The 23146-nt window shown below is 43.5% G+C and overlaps 1 protein-coding gene across 4 annotated transcripts in view; it reads left to right on the forward strand.

Annotated features, from left to right (window-relative positions):
* The window catches only part of smarcc1a (SWI/SNF related BAF chromatin remodeling complex subunit C1a), a 286601-nt gene that overhangs the window by 153074 nt on the left and 110381 nt on the right, over positions 1–23146 (forward strand). For all 4 annotated transcript variants that reach the window (XM_073070120.1, XM_073069954.1, XM_073070033.1 and 1 more), the window contains exons 16-17: positions 18847–18960; positions 19331–19484. In XM_073070120.1, the coding sequence (XP_072926221.1) occupies positions 18847–18960; positions 19331–19484 (268 nt within the window). The remainder of the gene's footprint in view (positions 1–18846; positions 18961–19330; positions 19485–23146) is intronic.

A 23146-nucleotide genomic window follows, 5' to 3' on the forward strand; every position in this document is an offset into this window, starting at 1 on the left:
TGTGCGTGGAAGGTCATGTTTGACAAACCTTATTGAATTTTTTGAAGTAGTTATGAGGAATGTTGACGAGGGTAAGGCAGTGGATGTAGTCTATATGGACTTCAGCAAGGCCTTTGACAAAGTTCCACATGGAAGGTTAGTTAAGAAGGTTCAGTCGTTAGGTATTAATGCTGGAGTAATAAAATGGATTCAACAGTGGCTAGATGGGAGATGCCAGAGAGTAGTGGTGGATAATTGTTTATCGGGATGGAGGCCGGTGACTAGCGGGGTGTCTGTTTTGGGCCCAATGTTGTTTGTAATATACATAAATGATCTGGATGATGGGGTGGTAAATTGGATTAGTAAGTATGCTGATGATACTAAGGTAGGAGGTGTTGTGGATAATGAGGTGGGTTTTCAAAGCTTGCAGGGAGATTTATGCCTGTTAGAAGAATGGGCTGAACGTTGGCAGATGGAGTTTAATGCTGAGAAGTGTGAGGTTCTACATTTTGGCAGGAATAATCCAAATAGAACATACAGGGTAAATGGTAGGGCATTGAGGAATGCAGTGGAACAGAGAGATCTAGGAATAACAGTGCATAGTTCCCTGAAGGTGGAGTCTCATGTAGATAGGGTGGTGAAGAAGGCTTTTGGAACGCTGGCCTTTATAAATCAGAGCATTGAGTACAGAAGTTGGGATGCAATGTTAAAATTGTACAAGGCATTGGTAAGGCCAAATTTGGAATATTGTGTACAGTTCTGGTCACCGAATTATAGGAAAGATATCAATAAATTAGAGAGAGTGCAGAGACGATTTACTAGGATGTTACCTGGGTTTCAGCATTTAAGTTACAGAGAAAGGTTGAACAAGTTAGGTCTCTATTCATTGGAGCGTAGAAGGTTGAGGGGGGATTTGATCGAGGTATTTAAAATGTTGAGAGGGATAGATAGAGTTGACGTGAATAGGCTGTTTCCATTGAGAGTAGGGGAGATTCAAACGAGAGGACATGATTTGAGAGTTAGGGGGCAAAAGTTTAAGGGAAACACGAGGGGGTATTTCTTTACTCAGAGAGTGATAGCTGTGTGGAATGAGCTTCCTGTAGAAGTAGTAGAGGCCAGTTCAGTTGTGTCATTTAAGGTAAAATTGGATAGGTATATGGACAGGAAAGGAGTGGAGGGTTATGGGCTGAGTGCGGGTAGGTGGGACTAGGTGAGATTAAGAGTTCGGCACGGACTAGGAGGGCCGGAATGGCCTGTTTCCGTGCTGTGATTGTTATATGGTTATATGGTTATCCTTAAACTGTGACTCCTCGTTCTGGACTTCCCCAACGTTGGAAACGATCTTCCTGCATCTAACCTGTTCAATCCCTTTAGAATTTTATACGTTTCAATAAGATCCCCCCTCAATCTTCTAAATTCCAGCGAGTATATGCCTAGTCGATCTAGTCTTTCTTCATATGGAAGTCCTGCCATCCCAGGAATCAATCTGGTGAACCTTCTTTGTACTCCCTCTATGGCAAGAATGTCTTTCCTCAGATTAGGGGACCAAAACTGCACATAATACTCCAGCTGTGGTCTCACCAAGGCCTTTTACAACTGCAGTAGAACCTCCCTGCTCCTGTACTCGAATCCTCTTGCTATGAAGACCAACATACCATTTGCTTTTTTCACCACCTGCTGTACCTGCATGCCCACTTTCAATGACTGGTGTACAATGACACCCAGGTCTCGTTGCACCTCCCCTTTTCCTAATCGGCCACCGTTCAGATAATAATCTGTTTTCCTGTTCTTGCAACCAAAGTGGATAACCTCACATTTATCTACATTAAATTGCATCTGCCATGAATTTGCCCACTCACCTAACCTATCCAAGTCACCCTGCATCCTCTTGGCATCCTCCTCACGGCTAACACCGCTGCCCAGCTTCGTGTCATCCGCAAACTTTGAGATGCTGCATTTAATTTCCTCATCTAAATCATTCATATATATTGTAAACAACTGGGGTTCCAGCACTGAGCCTTGCGGTACCCCACTAGTCAACCTCGTCATTATGGTTTGATGGAAACAATGTTTGGTCACATCTCCATACAAATTGAGATTTGTCATTTATAAAGGGGTTCCAGGCGATCTAGTATATTTAGACCTTAAGAAATGAGCAGAATTAAAAGCCGGCCTCCACAACTGCCCGTGGCAAAGAATTCCACACCACTCTGGCTAAAGAAATTCCTCATTCTAAATTCCTCATAAATTCCTCATTCTAAAGGGATGTCCCTCTATTCTGAGACTGTATCCTCTTGTTTTTGACTCTTGCGCCACAGGAAACATCCTCCCCACATCCACTCTATCAAGGCCTTTCACCATTTGATAAGCTTCAACAAGGTCACCCTTTGTTCTTCTGAATTCTAGTGAATGCGGGCCCAGAGCCATCAAATGGTTGTCATATGATGAGCCATTCAATCCTGGCATCATTTTGGTGAACCTCCTTTGAGCCCTCTCCAGTTTTAGCACATCCTTTCTAAGGTACATTGTCCAAAACTGCTCACCATGTTCCAAGTGAGGCCTCACCAGTGCTTTATAAAGTCTCAAGGTTACATTGTTTTACATTGTAGTCTACTGGAATGCTAACATTGGATTTGCCTTCCTCTTTAGATTAAACTTTAGGGAATCCTGCACAAGGACTCCCAAGTCCCTTTGCACCTCAGTTTTTTGTATGTTAAGACCTTAAAATACAGGAGCAGAAGTAGGCCATTCGGCCCACTGAGTGCCACTACAGGAAACATGCGCTTCACATTCACTCTATCTAGGCTTTTCAATATTCAGTAGGTTTCACTATCAAATTATATTGATTAGAGAAGGGCCACAGATAATGTTTATTTAAGCCGTAGGGCTTTTCCACAGCTACATATTTGTACAAGTGTTTTCCATCGACTTTAATGCTTTATTTAAATAACTGGTTCATAGAGATATCAAGATACCAGGTAAGGCAACTAAATCAATTTGAACAGTCACTGAGAATGCTTCCTTATCACGGGACACCTTCAGAAGATGATTCACCCACTCAGCTTTTATTCCCTTGTCTGAATTCATCAGTGTCTAAATTGAGATTTTTCGCTTGCCTATAATCATTTATTTTCCCTTAAATTGTACCAATTTGCTACCTACAGGCTACGATTACAAATATAACAAATTGCTCTCAAATATATTCTTTCAAACCAAATATTGCAGAGCTTTTAGTAACTAAAGCACAAAATTGTAATGAAAACCTTTGTACCGGAGGAGGAAGAGGGAAAAAATAATTTCAAGACCATAAGATATTGGAGCAGAAGTAGGCCATTTGGCCCATCAAGTCTGCTCTGCCATTCAATCATGGGCTGATCCAATTCTTCCAGCCATCCCCATACCCCTGCCTTCTCCCCATAGTGTTTGATGCCCTGGCTAATCAAGAACCTATCTTTCTTTGCCTTTAATGCTCCCGATGATTTGGCCTCCACAGCAGCTTGTGGCAAGAAATTCCACAGATTTTCCACCCTCTAGCTAAAGTAATTTCTCCGCATCTCTGTTCTAAATGGACATACTTCAACCCTGAATCTTGCCCTCTTGTCCTAGACTCCCCTACCATGGGAAATAACTTTGCCATATCTAATCTGTTCAGTCCTTTTAACATTCTGAATGTTTCTAAGAGATTCCACCCCCCCCCCCTTCTCCTGAACTCCAGGGAATACAGCTTAATAGCTGCCAGATGTTCCTCACATGGTAACCCTTTAATTCCTGCATTCATTTTTATAAATCTTCTCTGAACCCTCTCCAAAGTCAATATATCCTTTCTAAAATAAGGAGGCTAAAACTGCACACAATACACCAAGTGTCGTCTCACGACTGCCCTATAGAGCCTCAACAGCATGTCCCTGTGCTTGTATTCTACAACCTCTAGAAATGAATGCCAACATTGCATTTACCTTCTTCGCCAAAGATTCAACCTGGAGGTTAACCTTTAGGGTATCCTGCATAAGAGCTCTCAAGTCCCTTTGCATCTCTGCAGTTTAACATAGAAAACAACAGCACAATACAGGCCCTTTGGCCCACAAAGTTGTGCTGAACCTGTCTTAGAAATTGCTAGACTTACCCATAGCCCTCTATTTTTCTAAGATCCATGACCCTATCCAAATGTCCCTATTGTATTAGCCTCCACCACCATTGCCGGCAGCCCATTCCACGCACTCACCACTCTCTGAGTAAAAAAAATATATACCCCTAACATCTCCTCTGTACCTACTCCCCAGCACCTTAAACCTTTGTCCTCTTGTGGCAACCATTTCAGCCCTGGGAAAAAGCCTCTGACTATCTACACGATCAATGCCTCTCATCATCTTATATACCTCTATCAGGTCACCTCTCATCCTCTGTCACTCCAAGGAGAAAAGGCAGAGTTTACTCAACCTATTTCTCATAAGGCATGCTCCCAAATCCAGGCAACATCCTTGTAAATCTCCTCTGCACCCTCTCTATGGCTTCCACATCCTTCCTGTAAAGAGGTGACTAGAACTGAGCATAGTACTCCAAGTGGGGTCTGACCAGCATCCTATATAGCTGCAACATGAATTCTTGGCTTCTAAATTCAATTCCACAATTGATGAAGGCCAATACACAGTACACGTTCTTAACCACAGAGTCAACCTGTGCAGCTGCTTTGAGCGTCCTATGGACTCGGACCCCAAGATCCCTCTGATCCTCCACACTGCCAAGAGTTTTACCATTAATACTATATTCTGCCTTCATATTTGACCTACCACAATGAACCACCTCACACTTATCTAGGTTGAACTCCATCTGCCACTTCTCAGCTCAGGTTTGCATCCTATCATTGACCCGCTATAACCTCTGATAGCCCTCCACACTATCCACAACACCTCCAACCTTTGTGTCATTAGCAAACTTACTAACCCCATCCCTCCACTTCCTCAACCAGGTCATTTATAAAAATCACGAAGAGTAAGGGTCCCGGAACAGATTCCTGAGGCACACCACTGCTCACTGACCTCCATGCAGAATATGACCTGTCTACAACCACTCTTTGCTTTCTGTGGGCAAACCAGGTCTGGATCTGTATAGCAATGTCACCTTAGATCCCATGCCTCCTTACTTTCTCAATAAGCCTTGCGTGGGGTACCTTATCAAATGCCTTGCATTATCAAATCCATATACACTATCTCTACTGATCTTCCTTCATCAATGTGTTTAGTCACATCCTCAAAAAATTCAGTCAGGCTCGTAAGGCACGACCTGCCCTTGACAAAGCCATGCTGACTATTCCTAATCATATTCTACCTCTCTAAATGTTCATAAATCCTGCCTCTCAGGATCTTCTCCATCAACTTACCAACCACTGAGGTAAGACTCACTGGTCTATAATTTCCTGGGTTATCTCTACTCTCTTTCTTGAATAAAGGAACAACATCCAGAACCCTCCAATCCTGCAGAACCTCTCCCATCCCCATTGGTGATGCAAAGATTTTCGCCAGAGGCCCAGCAATCTCCTTCCTCGCCTCCCACAGTAACTTGGGGTACATCTCATCTGGTGCCAGTGACTTATCCAACTTGATGCTTTCCAAAAGCTCCAGCACATCCTCTTTCTTAATATCAACATGCTCAAGCTTTTCAGTCTGCTACAAGTCATCAGTACAATCAACAAGATCCTTTTCCATAATGAATACTGAAGTACAGTATTCATTAAGTACCTGTGCAATTTCCTCCACTTCCAGATGCACTTTCCCACTGTCACACTTGATAGGTCCTATTTTTTCACGTTTTACCTCTTGCTCTTCACATACTTGTAGAATGCCTTGGGGTTTTCCTTAATCCTGCCTGCCAAGGCCTTCTCATGGACCCTTTTTGGCTCTCCTAATTTCCTTCTTAACCTCCTTCCTGTTAGCATTATAATCTTCTTGATCTCTAACATTACCTAGCTCTCTGAACCTTTTGTAAGCTTTTCTTCTTGATTAGATTTATTGTAGACTTTGTACACCACGGTTCCTGTACCCTACCAGAACTTCCCTGTCGCATTGGAACGTACCTGTACAGAACTCCACACAAATACCCCCTGAACATTTGCCACGTTTCTTCCATACTTTTCCCTGAGAACATCTTTCCAATTTAAGCTTCTAATTTCCTGCCTGATAGCCTCATAATTCCCCTTACTCCAATTAAACACTTTTCTAACTTGTCTGTTCCTAAGTCTAATGCTATTGTAAAGGAGATTATATCACTATATAATTATATCACTATAAAGGAATTATAATCACTAACTCCAAAATGCTCTCCCACTGAGAGATCTGACACCTGACCAGGTTCATTTACCAATTCCAAATCAAGTACAGTCTCTCCTCTTGTAGGCTTATCTACATATTGTGTCAAGAAACCTTCCTGAACTCTCATAACAAATTCCACCCCATCTAAACCTCTTGCTCTAGGGGGATGCCAATCACTATTTGGCAAATTAAAATCTCCCATCATGATAACTCTGGTTATTATACCTTTCCAGGATCTGTTTCTCTATCTGCTCCTTGATATCTCTTTTACTATTGGGCGGCCTGTAAAAAAAAAACCCAGTAAAGTTATTGACTCCTTCCTGTTCCTAACCTGCACCCACAGAGACTCTGTAGAGAATCCCTTCATGGCATCCACCTTTTCTGCAGCCATGACACTATCTCTGATCAACAGTGTCACTCCCCCACCTCTTTTGCCCCCCTCCCTGTCCTTCCTGAAACATCTAATACAATCTCTGTAATGGCCACCACATCATAGCTCCAATAACTGATCCACGCTCTAATCTTATTTGCTTTGTTCACAATACTCCTTGCGTTAAAATAGACACATCTCAAGCCGTCCATCCGAGTGCGTCCCTTCTCTGTCACCTGCCTATCCTCCCTTTCGCATTGTCTACAAGCTTTCTCTATTTGTGAGCCAACCTCCTCTTCCCCATTCTCTTCAGTTCGGTTCCCACCCCCCAACAATTCTAGTTTAAACTCTCTCCAGTAGCCTTAGCAAACCTCCCCGCCAGGATATTGGTCCCCCTAGGATTCAAGTGCAACCCATCCTTTTTGTACAGGTCACACCTGCCCCAAAAGAGGTCCCAATGATTAAGAAATCTGAATCCCTGCCCATCTCTCCCCATCTAAATAAGTCTGCTTGTTTATTTCTTCCACCAAAGTGCATGACCATACACTTTGCAACATTGTATTTCATTTGTCACTTCTTTGCCCATTCCCCTAAACGATCTCTCTGCAGGCTTTGTTTTCTGAACACTACCTGCTCCTGCACCTATCTGTAAATCCAATCGCAGAGGTCAGGTGGCACAGCAAGGTGAGACAATGAGAATAGGTTGAGTGAACTTGGCCTTTTCTCCTTGGAACAATGGAGGAGGAGAGGTGACCTGATAGAGGTGTATAAGATGATGAGAGACATTGATCATGTGGATAGTCAGAGGCTTTTTTCCCCAGGGCCAAAATGGCTAACACGAGAGGGCAGAGTTTTAAGGTGTTTGGAAGTAGGTACAGAGGAGAAGTTAGGGGTAAGTCTTTTTTTCTGCAGAGAGTGATGAGTGTGTGGAATGGGCTGCCGGCAACGGTGGTGGAGGCCGATATGATAGGGTCTTTTAAGAGACTCCTGAACAGGCACATGGAGTGCAGAGGGCTATGGGCAACCCTAGGTAATTGCTAAAGTAAGTATATGTTCAGCACAGTATTGCGGGCCGAAGGGCCTGTATTGTGTGTCTTTTACCTTGGACGTTCAGCTCCCAATGGCAGCCATCCTTTCGCCAAGTTTCAGAGATGGCCGAAACATCGTTCTTACTAATCTTTAGCTGAATTTCAAGACCGTCCATTTTATTTCTTATGCTGCATGCATTCAAGTATAACACTTTCAGTCCAGTATTTGTTACTTTATGTTGTAAATCATCCCACTGGCTGTGATTATGCCTCATCTCCTGCCTGTCCTTTCTATCCTCTTTGTTGCATACTACCTTTGACATTGCTGTTTTTCTCCTTCCACAGCCCTATCACTCCAGTTCCCATTTCCTTGCCAAATTATTTAAAACCCTCCCTAAAAGCTATATAACCATATAACAATTACAGCACGGAAACAGACCATCTCAGCCCTTCTAGTCCATGCCGAATGCTTGCTCTCACCTAGTCCCACTGATCCGCACTCAGCCCATAACCCTACATTCCTTTCCTGTCCATATACCTATCCAAGTTTACTTTAAATGACAATACCGAACCTGCCTCTACCACTTCTACTGGAAGCTCATTCCACACAGCTACCACTCTCTTGAGTAAAGAAATTCCCCCTCATGTTACCCCTAAACTTTTGCCCCCTAACTCTCAACTCATGTCCTCTTGTTTGAATCTCCCCTACTCTCAATGGAAAAAGCCTATCCACGTCAACTCTATCAATCCCCCTCATAATTTTAAATACCTCTATCAAGTCCCCCCTCAACCTTCTATGCTCCAGCGAATAAAGACCTAACTTGTTCAATCTTTCCCTTTAATTTAGGTGCTGAAATCCAGGTAACATTCTAGTAAATCGTCTCTGTACTCTCTCTATTTTGTTGACATCTTTCCTATAATTCGGTGACCAGAACTGTACACAATACTTCAAATTTGGCCTCACCAATGCCTTGTACAATTTTAACATTACATCCCAACTCCTATACTCAATGCTCTGATTTATAAAGGCCAGCATACCAAAAGCTTTCTTCACCACCCTATCCACATGAGATTCCACCTTCAGGGATCTATGCTCCTTTATTCCTAGATCACTCTGTTCTATTGCATTCTTCAATGCCCTTCCATTTACCATGTATGTCCTATTTGGATTATTCCTACCAAAATGTAGCACCTCACACTTATCAGCATTAAACTCCATCTGCCATCGTTCAGCCCACTCTTCTAACTTGCCTAAATCTCTCTGCAAGCTCTGAAAGCCTACTTCATTATCCACAACACCACCTACCTTAATTAGTATCATCTGCATCATCTGGGAGAAGATGGCGGCACGACGCAGTGTGTGCGGCCTCTCTGGAGAATGGATATCCATTGCGTGTTAAGTAGGAATCCGTGCACAATCCTGATTTGATGGAGGCAGAAGTGAGAGCGTGGAGGAACATCTGGAGAAACTTCTGAAATGCCGACTTCACTGACGCTGCTACTGTGTGGTCCGGAATCTCCAGAGGAGAAGTCCTCTGAGACCTCGGCTTTGCTTGTTTCGGTAGCCGGGACGAGGTCGAAGGCGCTCAGCAGAGGATGGTGCTCGGGGGGGCTGGTTGGAGGCTCGAAGTTTTCAGACGGACTCAGAGTCTGCTGTCGTCGGGTGCTTTCGAGGCATTGTCAGTGCCTGGAAGTTTATAGCAGGGAGAATTCTCCCGTTTGCTGCCTGATATCGGGACAATTGGAGTCGATTGGGACTTGAAACTTTTTAAACCGCGTCCATGGTCTGCGTTTATCAAATTACGGTATTGTTTTGCACTGCTGTAACTATATGCTATAATTATGTGGATTTGTCAGTGTGAGTCTTTGGTTTGTCCTTTTTAATTTTGTGATATCACTCCGGAGGAACATTGTATCATTTCTTAATACATGCATGACTTTCTAAATGACAATAAACAAGGTCTGAGTGTCCTCATAATCTAATCTAATCTAATATTTACTAATCCAATTTACCACCCCATCATCCAGATCATTAATGCATATGACAAACAGCATTGGACCCAGTACAGATCCCTGAGGCACACCACTAGTCACCGGCCTCCAACCTGACATACAGTTATCCACCACTACTCTCTGGCATCTCCCATCCAGCCACTGCTGAATCCATTTTACTACTTCAATATTAATACCTAACAATTAAACCTTCCTAACTAACCTCCCGTGCGGAACCTTGTCAAAGGCCTTGCTGAAGTCCATATAGACAACATCCACTGCTTTACCCTCGTCAACTTTCCTCGTAACCTCTTCAAAAAATTCAATAACATTTGTCAAACATGACCTTCCACGTCTATCCAGATAATTATATATACCATCTCTAAGAATACCTTCCATTAATTTACCCACCACTGACGTCAAACTGACAGGCCTATATTGCTAGGTTTACTCTTAGAACCCTTTTTAAACAATGGAACCGCATGAGCAATACGCCAATCCTCCGGCACCATCCCCGTTTCTAATGATGTTTGAAACATTTCTGTCAGAGCCCCTGCTATTTTTACACTAACTTCCCTCAAGGTCCTAGAGTATGTCTTGTCAGGATCCGGAGATTTACCCACCTTTACATTCCTTAAAAGCGCCAGTATTTCCTCCTCTTTAATCGTCATAGTTTCCATAACTTCCCTACTTGTTTCCCTTACCTTACACAATACCGAAGAAAAGAAATGGATCAAAATCTCCCCCATCTCTTTCGTCTCCACACATAGTTGTCCACTCTGATTCTCTAAGGGACCAATTTTATCCCTCACTATCCTTTTGCTATTAATATAACTGTAGAAACCCTTTGGATTTATTTTCACCTTACTTGCCAAAGCAACCTCGTATCTTCAACTTTTCTAATTTCTTCTTATGATTCTTCTTACATTCTTTATATCCCTCGAGCACCTCATTTACTCCATGCTGCCTATATTTATTGTAGATATCTCTCTTTTTCCTAACCAAGTTTCCAATATCCCTTGAAAACCATGGCTCTCTCAAACTTTTAACCTTTCCTTTCAACCTAACAGGAACATAAAGATTCTGTACCCTCAAAATTTCACCTTTAAATGACCTCCATTTCTCTATTACATCCTTCCCATAAAACAAATTGTCCCAATCCACTCCTTCTAAATCCTTTCACATCTCCTCAAAGTTAGCCTTTCTCCAATCAAAAATCTCAACCCTGGGTCCAGTCTTATCCTTCTCCATAATTATATTGAAACTTATGGCATTGTGATCACTGGACCCGAAGTGCTCTCCAACACATACCTCTGTCACCTGACCTATTTCATTCCCCAACAGAAGATCCAACACTGCCCCTTCTCTAGTTGGTACCTCTATGTATTGCAAAAAACTATCCTGCACACATTTTACAAACTCCAAACCATCCATCTCTTTTACAGTGTGGGTTCCCAGTCTATGTGTGGAAAATTAAAATAAAATTAAAATCTTATATAACCTTCCCATATAACCATATAACAATTACAGCACGGAAACAGGCCATCTCAGCCCTTCTAGTCTGTGCTGAACGCTTACTCTCACCTAGTCCCACCGACCTGCACTCAGCCCATAACCCTCCATTCCTTTCCTGTCCATGTACCTATCCAACTTTACTTTAAATGACAATATCAAACCTGCCTCTACCACTTCTCCTGGAAGCTCATTCCACATAGCTACCACTCTCTGAGTAAAGAAATTCCCCCTTGTGTTACCCCTAAACTTTTGCCCCCAACTCTCAACTCGTGTCTCTTGTTTGAATCTCCCCTACTCTCAATGGAAAAAGCCTAAAAACATCAACACTGTCTATCCCCCTCATAATTTTAAATACCTCTATCAAGTCCCCCCCAACCTTCTATGCTCCAGAGAATAAAGACCTAACTTATTCAACCTTTCTCTGTAACTTAGGTGCTGAAACCGAGGTAACATCCTAGTATATCTTCTCTGTACTCTCTCTATTTTGTTTACTAAATGGGACTAAATGGACTTGATGGGCCAAATGGCCTAATTACAAATTTTCCACTAATGCACAACAATGATGTTTGTAATGAGTCTTGTAAACTGGTTACTGATTATACATTGCTGTCTCCCTTTGCCCAAGGACAGAGATAGATAAGAGTTATCGGTAGGTAGCCACACCGAAAAGACAGGAGGTAGGCAAATGGGTGACAGTCAAGAGAGGCAGGGGGAGACGACAGAGAGAGCAGAGCACCCCTGTGGCCGTTCCCATCAACAATAAGTATACCGTTTTGTATACTGTTGGTGGGGATGACCTACCAGGAACAAGTTGCAGTGGTCCTGTCTCTGGCACTGAGGTTGGACCCTCGACTAGGAAGGGGAGGAGGGAGGAGAAGAGAGCGGTAGTGATAGGGGATTCTATAGTCAGGGGGGCAGATAGAAGATTTTGTGGGGAAGATCGGGTGTCTCGGATGTTATGTTGCCTCCCTGGTGCTGGGGTCCGGGACATCTCAGATTGGGTGCAAGTTATTCTTGAGAGGGAGGGCAAGAACCCAGATGTTGTGGTCCATGTAGGGACCAACGACGTGGGTAGAATGAGTGAGGGGGTCCTGCATAGTGAGTTCAGGGAGTTAGGTGCGAAGCTGAAGGGCAGAACCTCCAGGGTAACAATCTCAGGATTGCTACCTGTGCCATGTGCGAGTGAGGCAAGGAACAGAAGGATTATACAGATTAATATGTGGCTGAGAGGATGATGCAGGAGGGAGGGCTTCAGGTTTTTAGATAATTGGGCTTTGTTCCAGGGAAGGTGGGATCTGTTCCAACTGGACAGTTTACACCTGAACTGGAGCGGTACTAACATTCTTGCAGGAAAGTATGCTAGTGCTGCTCGGGGGGGTTTAAACTAAATTTGCAGGGGGCAGGGATCCAGAATGTGAGAGAGGATAGCGAGATGAAGAGTAAAGGACAGGTGGGGACTACACGGTTCTGGAATATTAAGTGTGTAGTAGAGAAAGGTGAGGTGGAACAAGTGATAAGGAGGACACATGTACAGAGGGATGGTCTGACGGAACATGGAGTTAAATGTGCAGAAAGAATAAGTAAATTTAGGAAGGACAACAAAATTCAAGGGGCTTATAGCCCGATGGGAGTTTGGGGAGCTGGGTTAAGCACAATAGGCAGCGATTTAAACAGAGAGGAGAAATGGGCTAAAAATTATGAATCTGAATGCACGAAGTGTCAGAAATAAGGCGGATGAGCTTGAAGCTCAGGTGTGAATGGGTAACTATGATGTTGTTGGGATAACGGAGACATGGCTGCAGGGAGATCAGACCTGGGAAATGAATGTACAAGGGTATACGTGCTATCGTAGGGACAGAAATGTGGGCAGAGGGGGTGGGGTGGCCCTGTTGGTGAGGAATGAGATTCAGTCCTTTGCAAGGGGGGACATAGGATCAGGAGAAATAGAGTCTGTGTGGATAGAACTGAGGAACAGTAAGGGCAAAAAGACCCTAATGGGTGTTGTCTACAGGCCCCCAAACAGTAGCATGGATTTTGGGTGCAAGTTGAACAGGGAGTTAACATTGGCATGTGGCAAAGGTAATGTCGCAGTAGTTATGGGGGATTTCAACATGCAAGTGAACTGGGAGAATCAGGTTGGTGCTGGACCCCAGGATAGGGAGCTTGTAGAGTGCCTATGGGATGCATTCTTGGAACAGCTTGTACGAGAGCCGACCAGGGACAAGGCTATTCTGGATTTAGTCTTGTGTAATGAACAGGATTTGATAAGTGATCTTGAAGTAAAGAAGCCTTTAGGAGGTGGTGACCATAATATGATAAGTTTTTATCTGCAATTTGAGAAGGATAAGGGCAGATCGGAGGTGTCAGTGTTGCAGTTGAACAGGGGAGACTATGGAGCCATGAGGGAGGAGCTGGCCAAAGTTAAATGGACGGATATCCTAGCAGAAAAGACAGTGGAACAGCAATGGCAGGTATTCTTGGGAATAATGCACAAGGTGCATCCCCCGGAGAAGGAAGGATTCAAAGGGGGGAAAGGGGCCACAGTGGTTGACAATGGAAGTCAGAGATTGCATAGCATTAAAAAAAAAGGAAGTATGACAGAGCTAAGGTGAGTGGGAGGACAGATGATTGGGAAATTTTTAAGGAACAACAGAACTTAACTAAAAAGGCAATACGGGGAGAAAAAATGAGGTACGAACGCAAGCTAGCCAGGAATATAAAGGAGGATAGCAAAAGCTTTTTTAGGTATGTGAAGAGAAAGAAGATAGTTAAGAACAATGTTGGGCCCTTGAAGAATGAATTGGGTGAAATTATTATGGGAAACAGAGAAATGGCAGAAGAATTTAACAAGTACTTTAGATCTGTCTTCACTAGGAAAGACACAAGCAATCTCCCAGATGTATGGATGGGCCAAGGACATAGGGTAACAGAGGAAATGAAACAGATTGACATTAGGAAGGAAATGGTGATGAGTAGACTGATGGGACTGAAGGCTGACAAATCCCCAGGTCCAGATGGTCGGCATCCTAGGGTACTAAAGGAGGTGGCCCTGGAAAATGCGGATGCATTGGTAATCATTTTCCAATGTTCCTTAGATTCAGGATCAGTTCCTGAGGATTGGAGAATGGCTAATGTTATCCCACTTTTTAAGAAAGGAGGGAGGGAGAAAATAGAGAACTATTGTCCTGTCAGCCTAACATCAGTAGTGGGGAAGATGCTAGAGTCCATTATTAAAGATGAAATAGTGGCATATCTAGATAGCAGTGATAGGATTGGGCCGAGCCAGCATGGATTTACCAAGGGCAAATCATTCTTGACTAATCTATTGGAGTTTTTAAGAGGATGTAACCAGGAAGTTAGACAAGGGAGATCCAGTGGATGTAGTGTACCTCGATTTTCAGAAGGCATTTGATAAGGTCCCACATAGGAGATGGGTGGGTAAAATCAGAGCTCATGGCATTGGGGGGAAGATATTGACATGGATAGAAAACTGGTTGGCAGATAGAAAGCAAAGGGTAGCGGTGAATGGGTGTTTCTCAGATTGGCAGGTGGTGACTAGTGGGGTGCCACAGGGCTCGGTATTGGGACCACAGCTGTTTATGATTTACATCAACGATTTAGATGAAGGCATTGAGAATAACATCAGCAAGTTTGCTGATGATACTAAGCTGGGTGGCAGTGTGACACGTGATGAGGATGTTAGGAGAATTCAGGGTGACTTGGATAGGCTGACTGAGTGGGCAGATACTTGGCAGATGACGTTTAATGTGAATAAGTGTGAGGTTATCCACTTTGGGAGTAAGAACAGGAAGGCAGATTATTATCTGAATGGTGTAGAGTTAGGTAAGAGAGAAATACAAAGGGATCTAGGAGTCCTTGTTCATCAGTCACTGAAGGTGAATGAGCAAGTGCAGCAGGCAGTGAAGAAGGCTAATGGAATGTTGGCCTTTATTACAAAGGGAATTGAGTACAAGAGCAAGGAAATCCTTTTGCATTTGTACAGGGCCCTGGTGAGACCACACCTGAAGTATTGTGTACAGTTTTGGTCTCCAGGGTTAAGGAAGGACATCCTGGCTGTAGAGGAAGTGCAGCGTAGATTCATAAGGTTAATTTCTGGGATGTCCGGACTGTCTTATGCAGAGAGGTTAGAGAGACTGGGCTTGTACACGCTGGAATTAAGGAGATTGACAGGAGATCTGATTGCAACATATAAGATTATTAAGGGATTGGACAAGATAGAGGCAGGAAATATGTTCCAGATGCTGGGAGAGTCCAGTACCAGAGGGCATGGTTTGAGAATAAGGGGTAGGTCATTTAGGACAGAGTTAAGGAAAAACTTCTTCTCCCAGAGAGTTGTGGGGGTCTGGAATGCACTGCCTCGGAAGGCAGTGGAAGCCAATTCTCTGGATGCTTTCAAGAAGGAGCTAGATAGGTATTTTATGGATAGGGGAATCAAGGGATATGGGGACAAGGCAGGAACCGGGTATTGATAGTAGATGGTCAGCCATGATCTCAGAATGGCAGTGCAGGCTCGAAGGGCCGAATGATCTACTTCTGCACCTATTGTCTAATCTTACATTTCAGTTACATAAAATTATATTCATCAGTTATATGATTTCTCAATATAATAATATACACAGAGAGTGAAATATTTATAAAGCTAAACTGCCTCTAGATGTGCAGTCAGCTAAAAAGGTTTGCAGTTCTGCTAAGGATTTTGTTTTTACTTTTAATTCTAGGTGTCCATAAAAAAAAAAGTTAGAACATAGGGGCTGATTATATATCTCCCATAGAGTGAACACCCATTTGTGTGCTGTTGCTTGGCATTCTGATACCAACCATACCATCAGCATAAGTTCTTTCTTATTTTTGTGATTCTTGTCTCCAGTTATAATTGAAAGTCCAAAGTAAATTTTATCACCGAAGTACATATATATTACCATATACAACCCTGAGATTCATTTGCTCGTGGGCGTACTCAGGAAATCTCTAGAATGGTAACTACAACAGGATCAATGAAAGATCAACCAGAGTTTTCCCTAGAAAACTGCCCAATTATCTATATATCTGAAGCCCTCCGTCCTGCACCATGTCTTCAGCCACGTGTTGATCTGCACTATCTTACTATCTCTATACCCACCTGCACGTGGCACTGGTAGCAATCTTGAGATTACTATCCTGGAGGTCCTGTCCTTCAACTTGGCACTTAGCTCCCTAAACACACCTTCAGGACCTCCTCACTCTTCATACCCACGTCATTGGTCCCTACATGGACCACGACATCCAGCTGCTCACCCTCCCTCTTGAGAATACTGAGAACTCGATCCGAGATATTGCAGACCTTGGCACCAGGGAGGTAACAGACCATCCGGGATTCTCAATCTCTTGCACAGAACCTCCTATCTGCTCCCCTAACTATTGAATCCCCTATCACTAATGCTCTCCTCTTTTCCCTCCTTCCCTTCTGAGCTGAGGGTCCAGACTTGGTGCCAGAGACGCAACCACTGCAACTTGTCCCTGGTAGGTCATCCCCACCAACAGTATCCAAAACGGTATACTTATTGTTGATGGGAATGGCCACAGGGGTGCTCTGCTCTTCCCCTTCCCTCTCCTGACGGTCACCCAACTACCTGTCTCCTGACTCCTAAGGGTGACTATCTCCCTAAAACTCCTGTCTGTTTCTGCCTCTGCCTCCCGAATGATCCGAAGTTCATCCAGCTCCAGCTCCCTAACACGGTTTGTCAGGAGCTGCAGCTGGATGCACCTTTTGCAGGTGTAGTCATCAGGGACAACTGCTCGCCCTGACTTCCCACATACTGCAAACGGAACATTCGACTGCCCTAACTGCTGCCTCCATTACCTACTCCTTATCTAATTAGATTAATTAAAGGAGCTTACCCGGCCTTACCTCACTTGGAGCGAAGCTCGTCCTCTGCTCACTTTTTAAATTCGCCCAGTGATCTCAGATCTGACTTTCACGTGCTTGTGCATTCGTACCCTGTTCAAACCTCGCCTCTGCCTGTTCACGCCAAAGCCTGATTGAGCCAAAGCCTTCCCACTCTGCCTCAGTCCCCTCCGACGATGGCCGCTGTATATGGCGGTCTTTCTTTTAAACCTTTGGCGCACTACGTCATGCACCTGCGCAGTCTCGCCTCTTTGCCCCAATCAGTTACAAAAAATGGCTTCTCTCCGAGCTTTTTTCCTCTTCTCTCTCCTCCTCTTGCTTCAAGTAAACCTACCTGCTATGATATTGGACCCCTTTGGGTTCAGGTTTAACCTGTCCTTTTTGTACAGGTTGTACCTCCCCCAGAAGAGGCCCCAATGATCCAGGAACTTGAAGCCCTGCCCCCTACACCAGTCTCTCAGCCACGCATTAATATGCCTGATCATGCTATTCTTGCACTCGTTAGCATGGGCACAGGCAGCAATCCTGAGATTACTGTCCTGGAGGTCCTGCTTTTCAATTCTCTGAATTCTCTCTTCAGAGCCTCCTCCCTTTTCCTATCTATGTCATTGGTATCAACGTACACCAAGATTTCTGGCTATTCATTCTCTCCTTTCAGAATATTCTGCACCCAATCTGAGACATCCTGTGCTCTAGCACCTGGGTGGCAACACACCATGCAGGCTGACAGAACCTCCTGTCTGTTCCCCTCACGATGGAATCTTCTGTGACTACTGCATTCCTCATCTTCTCTCCCTTCTGCTCCATGGAGCCATGCTCAGTGCCAGAGACCTGATCGCTGTGGTCGTCCTGTCAGATCACCATCTCCCCCTTCCCCCTCAACAGCATCCAAAACGAGATAATGATTACTATGGGGATCCACCCAATGGATCAGTTCTCGGAGCAGGTTTAATATCACTGGCATATGCCATGAAATTTTTTTTGTTGCAGGAATGTGTTACAACCCATAACATAAATTACAACAAGTAGTATATATAAAACAAACAATAAATTGAATAAGTAGTGAAAAAATGGTGAGGTAGTGTTCAGGAGTTCATTATCCATTTAGCATTATGATGGTGGAGAGGAAAAAGCTGTTCTTGCAACATTGAGTGTGTCCTCAGGCTCCCCTACCCTCCTCCCTGATAGCAATGAGAAGGTGGCATGATCTGGGTGAGGGGAGTTCCTTAATGATGGATATGCCTCAGTTATTTACTGTTAATGACCTGCAGATGAATATAAGTTTGCAAATTTGCCAATGAGATTGGAGCAGCATGTGATAAATTGTGTGATTCTACAATTGATGCAGATTTGTGGATGTTTACTGTGTATGCCTGCGTACTTCTGTAAGTGATGAGCAGCAAGTAACATTTAATTTCAAGGTTTTTAGTGAATTCTGATTAGTTCTGGTGCCTCCAGATGGAAAGTTACATTGAAGGGCACAGATTCTCTTTCCTCAGTGTTATGGTAGTAAATGAAGTTGTGCAATGGCTCAGGTCAGTTGTGTTTTGGCAGAATTTGAGATAGAATGGAGGGAGGGAGGGCTGGAATCATTCAGTGTTAAGGTAATAAATGAAGTTGTGCAATAGCTATGGCCAGTTGATGGATGCTATTACTTGCGGGATGCGATGATTTGGCTATTTTACTTCATAACATTGTGTGGCTCTTTTGTGTTACTTCATAGAACTATTTTTTTCTTTCCAATTGCCACAGATATTTGGCATATCGGAACTTCATGATAGACACTTACCGGCTAAACCCTCAAGAATACCTGACCAGTACATCGTGCCGGAGAAATTTGACAGGGGATGTGTGTGCTGTAATGAGGTAAGGTGAAGGCAATAGAAAATGGAAAAGTTAAACAATCAAACATTTTAATTCCCAACAAAGGGAAGAGGGGCAGAGAGAAGGAGTGGAGAGCAGTTTTGACTTTATCTTCTATTCTTCCTTTGTCATTTAAAGTATGGTTAATTTACTTTTCCTTCATTTAGCATCTGTAATAGTTCTTCTCTCCAAATACTGCTGTCATGCGTATTTGTAGTATTTGTGTTTATTTCTAATTCCAAGCATATACATATTTCTTTTTACTACGGAGTACCTGAGTGTTTTGGGTTAACACCAAGACAGCAGGTAACAGGGAATTCTGATGTTCTTGACTCTTTACTGCATGCATTCATGTGCATCTTGCTTTCTCTAGAGTTCATGCCTTCTTGGAGCAGTGGGGCCTTGTGAATTACCAAGTGGATGCTGACAGTCGCCCTCTGCCAATGGGTCCTCCACCGACTCCTCACTTCAATGTTCTTGCAGATACACCTTCTGGTTTGGTACCTGTTCATCTGAGAACCCCGCAAGTAAGCTCCTCATTTCATGCAACTACCCTTTCCCTTCCCATCCAGAGACAGAGAAGCAGTTTCAGTGACAGGTTACTATCGATGCAATGCTCCTCAGACAGGATGAAGAGGTCAATACTCCCCAATGCCATTAGGCTTTACAATTCTACCGCCAGGACTTAAGAACTTTTTAAAAGCTATTATTAATGCTTTTTGAGATGGTGATTTAGATGCATATCATATTTTTTTACTGAGTTAAGTATTGTATGTAATTAGTTTTGCTACAACAAGTGTATGGGACATTGGAAAAAAAGTTGAATTTCCCCATGGGGATGAATAAAGTATCTATCTATCTATCTATCTATCTATCTATCTACATTCCAGTTCAAATGAAAAGGCATCAAGTAAGCATCAGCTCATCCTAATATCCTTTCCCTTTACATTCTAGAGTTATGGATTAATGTGACTTGTTGTTGGGAATTGGTGAAAATCTAATTTTTCCGTAAATCTTTTTCTGATGAAAGTCTCATGCAGTTATCTTGTGCATTTATTTAAATTAATTCCAATTAAATGTGTAAAGTTTTGCATCAAATTTTAACGTGCTGAACAGAGTCTACTCCCATTTGAATAAGTAGGGCAGCACTGAGGGATCATATTGTTTGATTTCTCAAGTGCCTTCAATATCATACAGCCTTCATTGTTGGAAGAAAAGCTTCTTTCAATGCAGGTGGCACTTCCATTGCATTCTGGTTAATGGCTTCCCAGGTTGTGTGGCGGCTCTAAGCAGCGCTGGTGCCCCTCGGGATTGTTTTGGCTCCCTTCCTGTTTTTCCTGTATACCTTGGACTTTATATACAACACTGAATCATGTCATCTGCAGGTATTGTCTGGGTGTATAAAGGGAGGATGGGAAGATGAATACAGAGCCCTGGTAGAGGACTTTGTCAAATGGTGCAAGCTGAATCATCTACAGCTCACCATCAGTAAGACAAAGGAGATGGTGATGGGCTTCAGGAAGACCAAGCCTGCACTGCTCCCTGTTACTTTTGATGCGGTGAGGACCTGCAAGTACTTTGTGGTGCACCCAGACAACAGACTTCTGTGGAGCACCAACACGAGCCAAAAGAACACAGTACGAGAGGAGCCAAAGTCACCTGTACTTCCTAAGGTCCTTTGGAGTATGCAGGTCTCTCCTTCAGATGTTCTACCTGTCTGTTGTCAACAGTGCTTTCTTCTATGTGGTGGTGTGCTGGGGCAATGGCTTCAACACACTCAATAAACTGATTAAAGGCTGGCTGTGTTATAGGAATCAAACTGGACATACTGGAGGCCGTGGTAAAACAAAGGACCCTCTGTAAAATCCTTGCAATTCTGGACAATGTTTCTCATCTTCTGCATGCCACTTTGGCTGATCAGAGGAGCACTTTCAGTGATAGATTAAGACAACTGTGCTGCTCCAAAGAGCGCTATGAGGTCATTCTTGCCCTTCGCTGAGCCAACCTATAGCTGGGAAAGTGATGACTCCTTCCTGTTAGACTGTTATTACCCTCTGTTTACCACACCCTGCTCTTGCAGACACATCTGTGCAATACTACAATCATTTATCTGAACAGTGTGAATGTGCATCCATTAATATATATTACGGTAATTCTTACACTACCATCTTTGACTTGCAAATCTAATACATCTTATTTTTAAGGTAACTTATTTTCATTCTTTCTTCCCTTCTAATATTTTTATATTTGTGCACTTGTAATACCACTGTGATAGTGTAATTTCCTTTGGGATAAATGAAGTATCTTTCTACCTTGTGAACCTCCTTTACCATCTCAAATGCCGGTACATCTGCCCTTGGAGAAGGGGACAAAAAACTGCTCTCAATACTCCAAGTCCGGTCTGATCAATCCCGTATAAAACTCCAGCATATACATTTTGGCCTGTTTCCTGTGTGCAATTGAACATATTAGTTTAGTTTAGTTCCAAGGGTTTAGATGGGGCAGAGTTTGTTAAGTGTGTCCAGGATGGATTCCTGTCACAGTATGTTGACAGGCCAACTAGGGGGAATGCCTTACTAAATCTAGTATTAGGTAATGAACCAGGTCAGGTCACAGATCTGTCAGTGGGTGAGCATCTGGGGGACAGTGATCACCGCTTCCTGGCCTATAGCATTATCATGGAAAAGGATAGAATCAGAGAGGACAGGAAAATTTTTAATTGGGGAAGGGCAAATTATAAGGCTATAAGGCTGGAACTTGCGGGTGTGAATTGGGATGATGTTTTCGCAGGGAAATATACTATGGACATGTGGTCGATGTTTAAGGATCCTTTGCAGGATGTTAGGGATAAATTTTTCCCAGTGAAGAAGATAAAGAATGGTAGGATGAAGGAACCATGGGTGACAAGTGAAGTGGAAAATCTAGTCAGGTGGAAGAAGGCAGCATACATGAGGTTTAGGAAGCAAGGATCAGATGGGTCTATTGAGGAATATAAGGTAGCAAGAAAGGGGCTGAGAAGAGCAAGAAGGGGGCATGAGAAGGCCTTGGTGAGTAGGGTAAAGGAAAACCCCAAGGCATTTTTCAATTATGTGAAGAACAAAAGGATGACAGGAGTAAAGGTAGGACCGATTAGAGATAAAAGTGGGAAGATGTGCCTGGAGGCTGTGGAAGTGAACGAGGTCCTCAATGAATACTTCTCTTCGCTATTCACCAATGAGAGGGAACTTGATGACGGTGAGGACAATATGAGTGGGGTTGATGTTCTGGAGCATGTTGATATTAAGGGAGAGGAGGTGTTGGAGTTGTTAAAATATATTAGGACGGATAAGTCCCCATGGCCTGACGGAATATTCCCCAGGCTGCTCCATGAGGCGAGGGAAGAGATTGCTGAGCCTCTGGCTAGGATCTTTATGTCCTCATTGTCCACAGGAATGGTACTGGAGGATTGGAGGGAGGCGAATGTTGTCCCCTTGTTCAAAAAAGGTAGTAGAGATAGTCCGGGTAATTACAGACCAGTGAGCCTTACGTCTGTGGTGGGAAAGCTGTTGGAAAAGATTCTTAGAGATAGGAACTATAGGCATTTAGAGAATCATGGTCTGATCAGGGACAGTCAGCATGGCTTTGTGAAGGGCAGATCGTGCCTAACAAGCCTGATAGAGTTATTTGAGGAGGTGACCAGGCATATAGATGAGGGTAGTGCAGTGGATGTGATCTACATGGATTTTAGTAAGGCATTTGACAAGGATCAACACGGTAGGCTTATTCAGAAAGTCAGAAGGCATGGGATCCAGGGAAGTTTGGCCAGGTGGATTCAGAATTGGCTTGCCTGCAGAAGGCAGAGGGTTGTGGTGGAGGGAGTACATTCAGATTGGAGGGTTGTGACTAGTGGTGTGCCACAAGAATCTGTTCTGGGACCTCTACTTTTCATGATTTTTATTAACGACCTGGATTTCAGGGTAGAAGGGTGTGTTGACAAGTTTGCAGACGACACAAAGGTTGGTGGTGTTGTAGATAGTGTAGAGGATTGTCGAAGATTGCAGAGAGACATTGATAGGATGCAGAAGTGGGCTGAGCAGTGGCAGATGGACTTCAACCTGGAGAAGTGTGAGGTGGTACACTTTGGAATGACAAACTCCAAGGCATAGTACAAAGTAAATGGCAGGATACTTGGTAGTGTGGAGGAGCAGAG

The sequence above is a fragment of the Hemitrygon akajei genome, chromosome 1 (genome assembly GCF_048418815.1).
Source record: "Hemitrygon akajei chromosome 1, sHemAka1.3, whole genome shotgun sequence".
In the NCBI taxonomy this organism is placed as follows: domain Eukaryota; kingdom Metazoa; phylum Chordata; class Chondrichthyes; order Myliobatiformes; family Dasyatidae; genus Hemitrygon; species Hemitrygon akajei.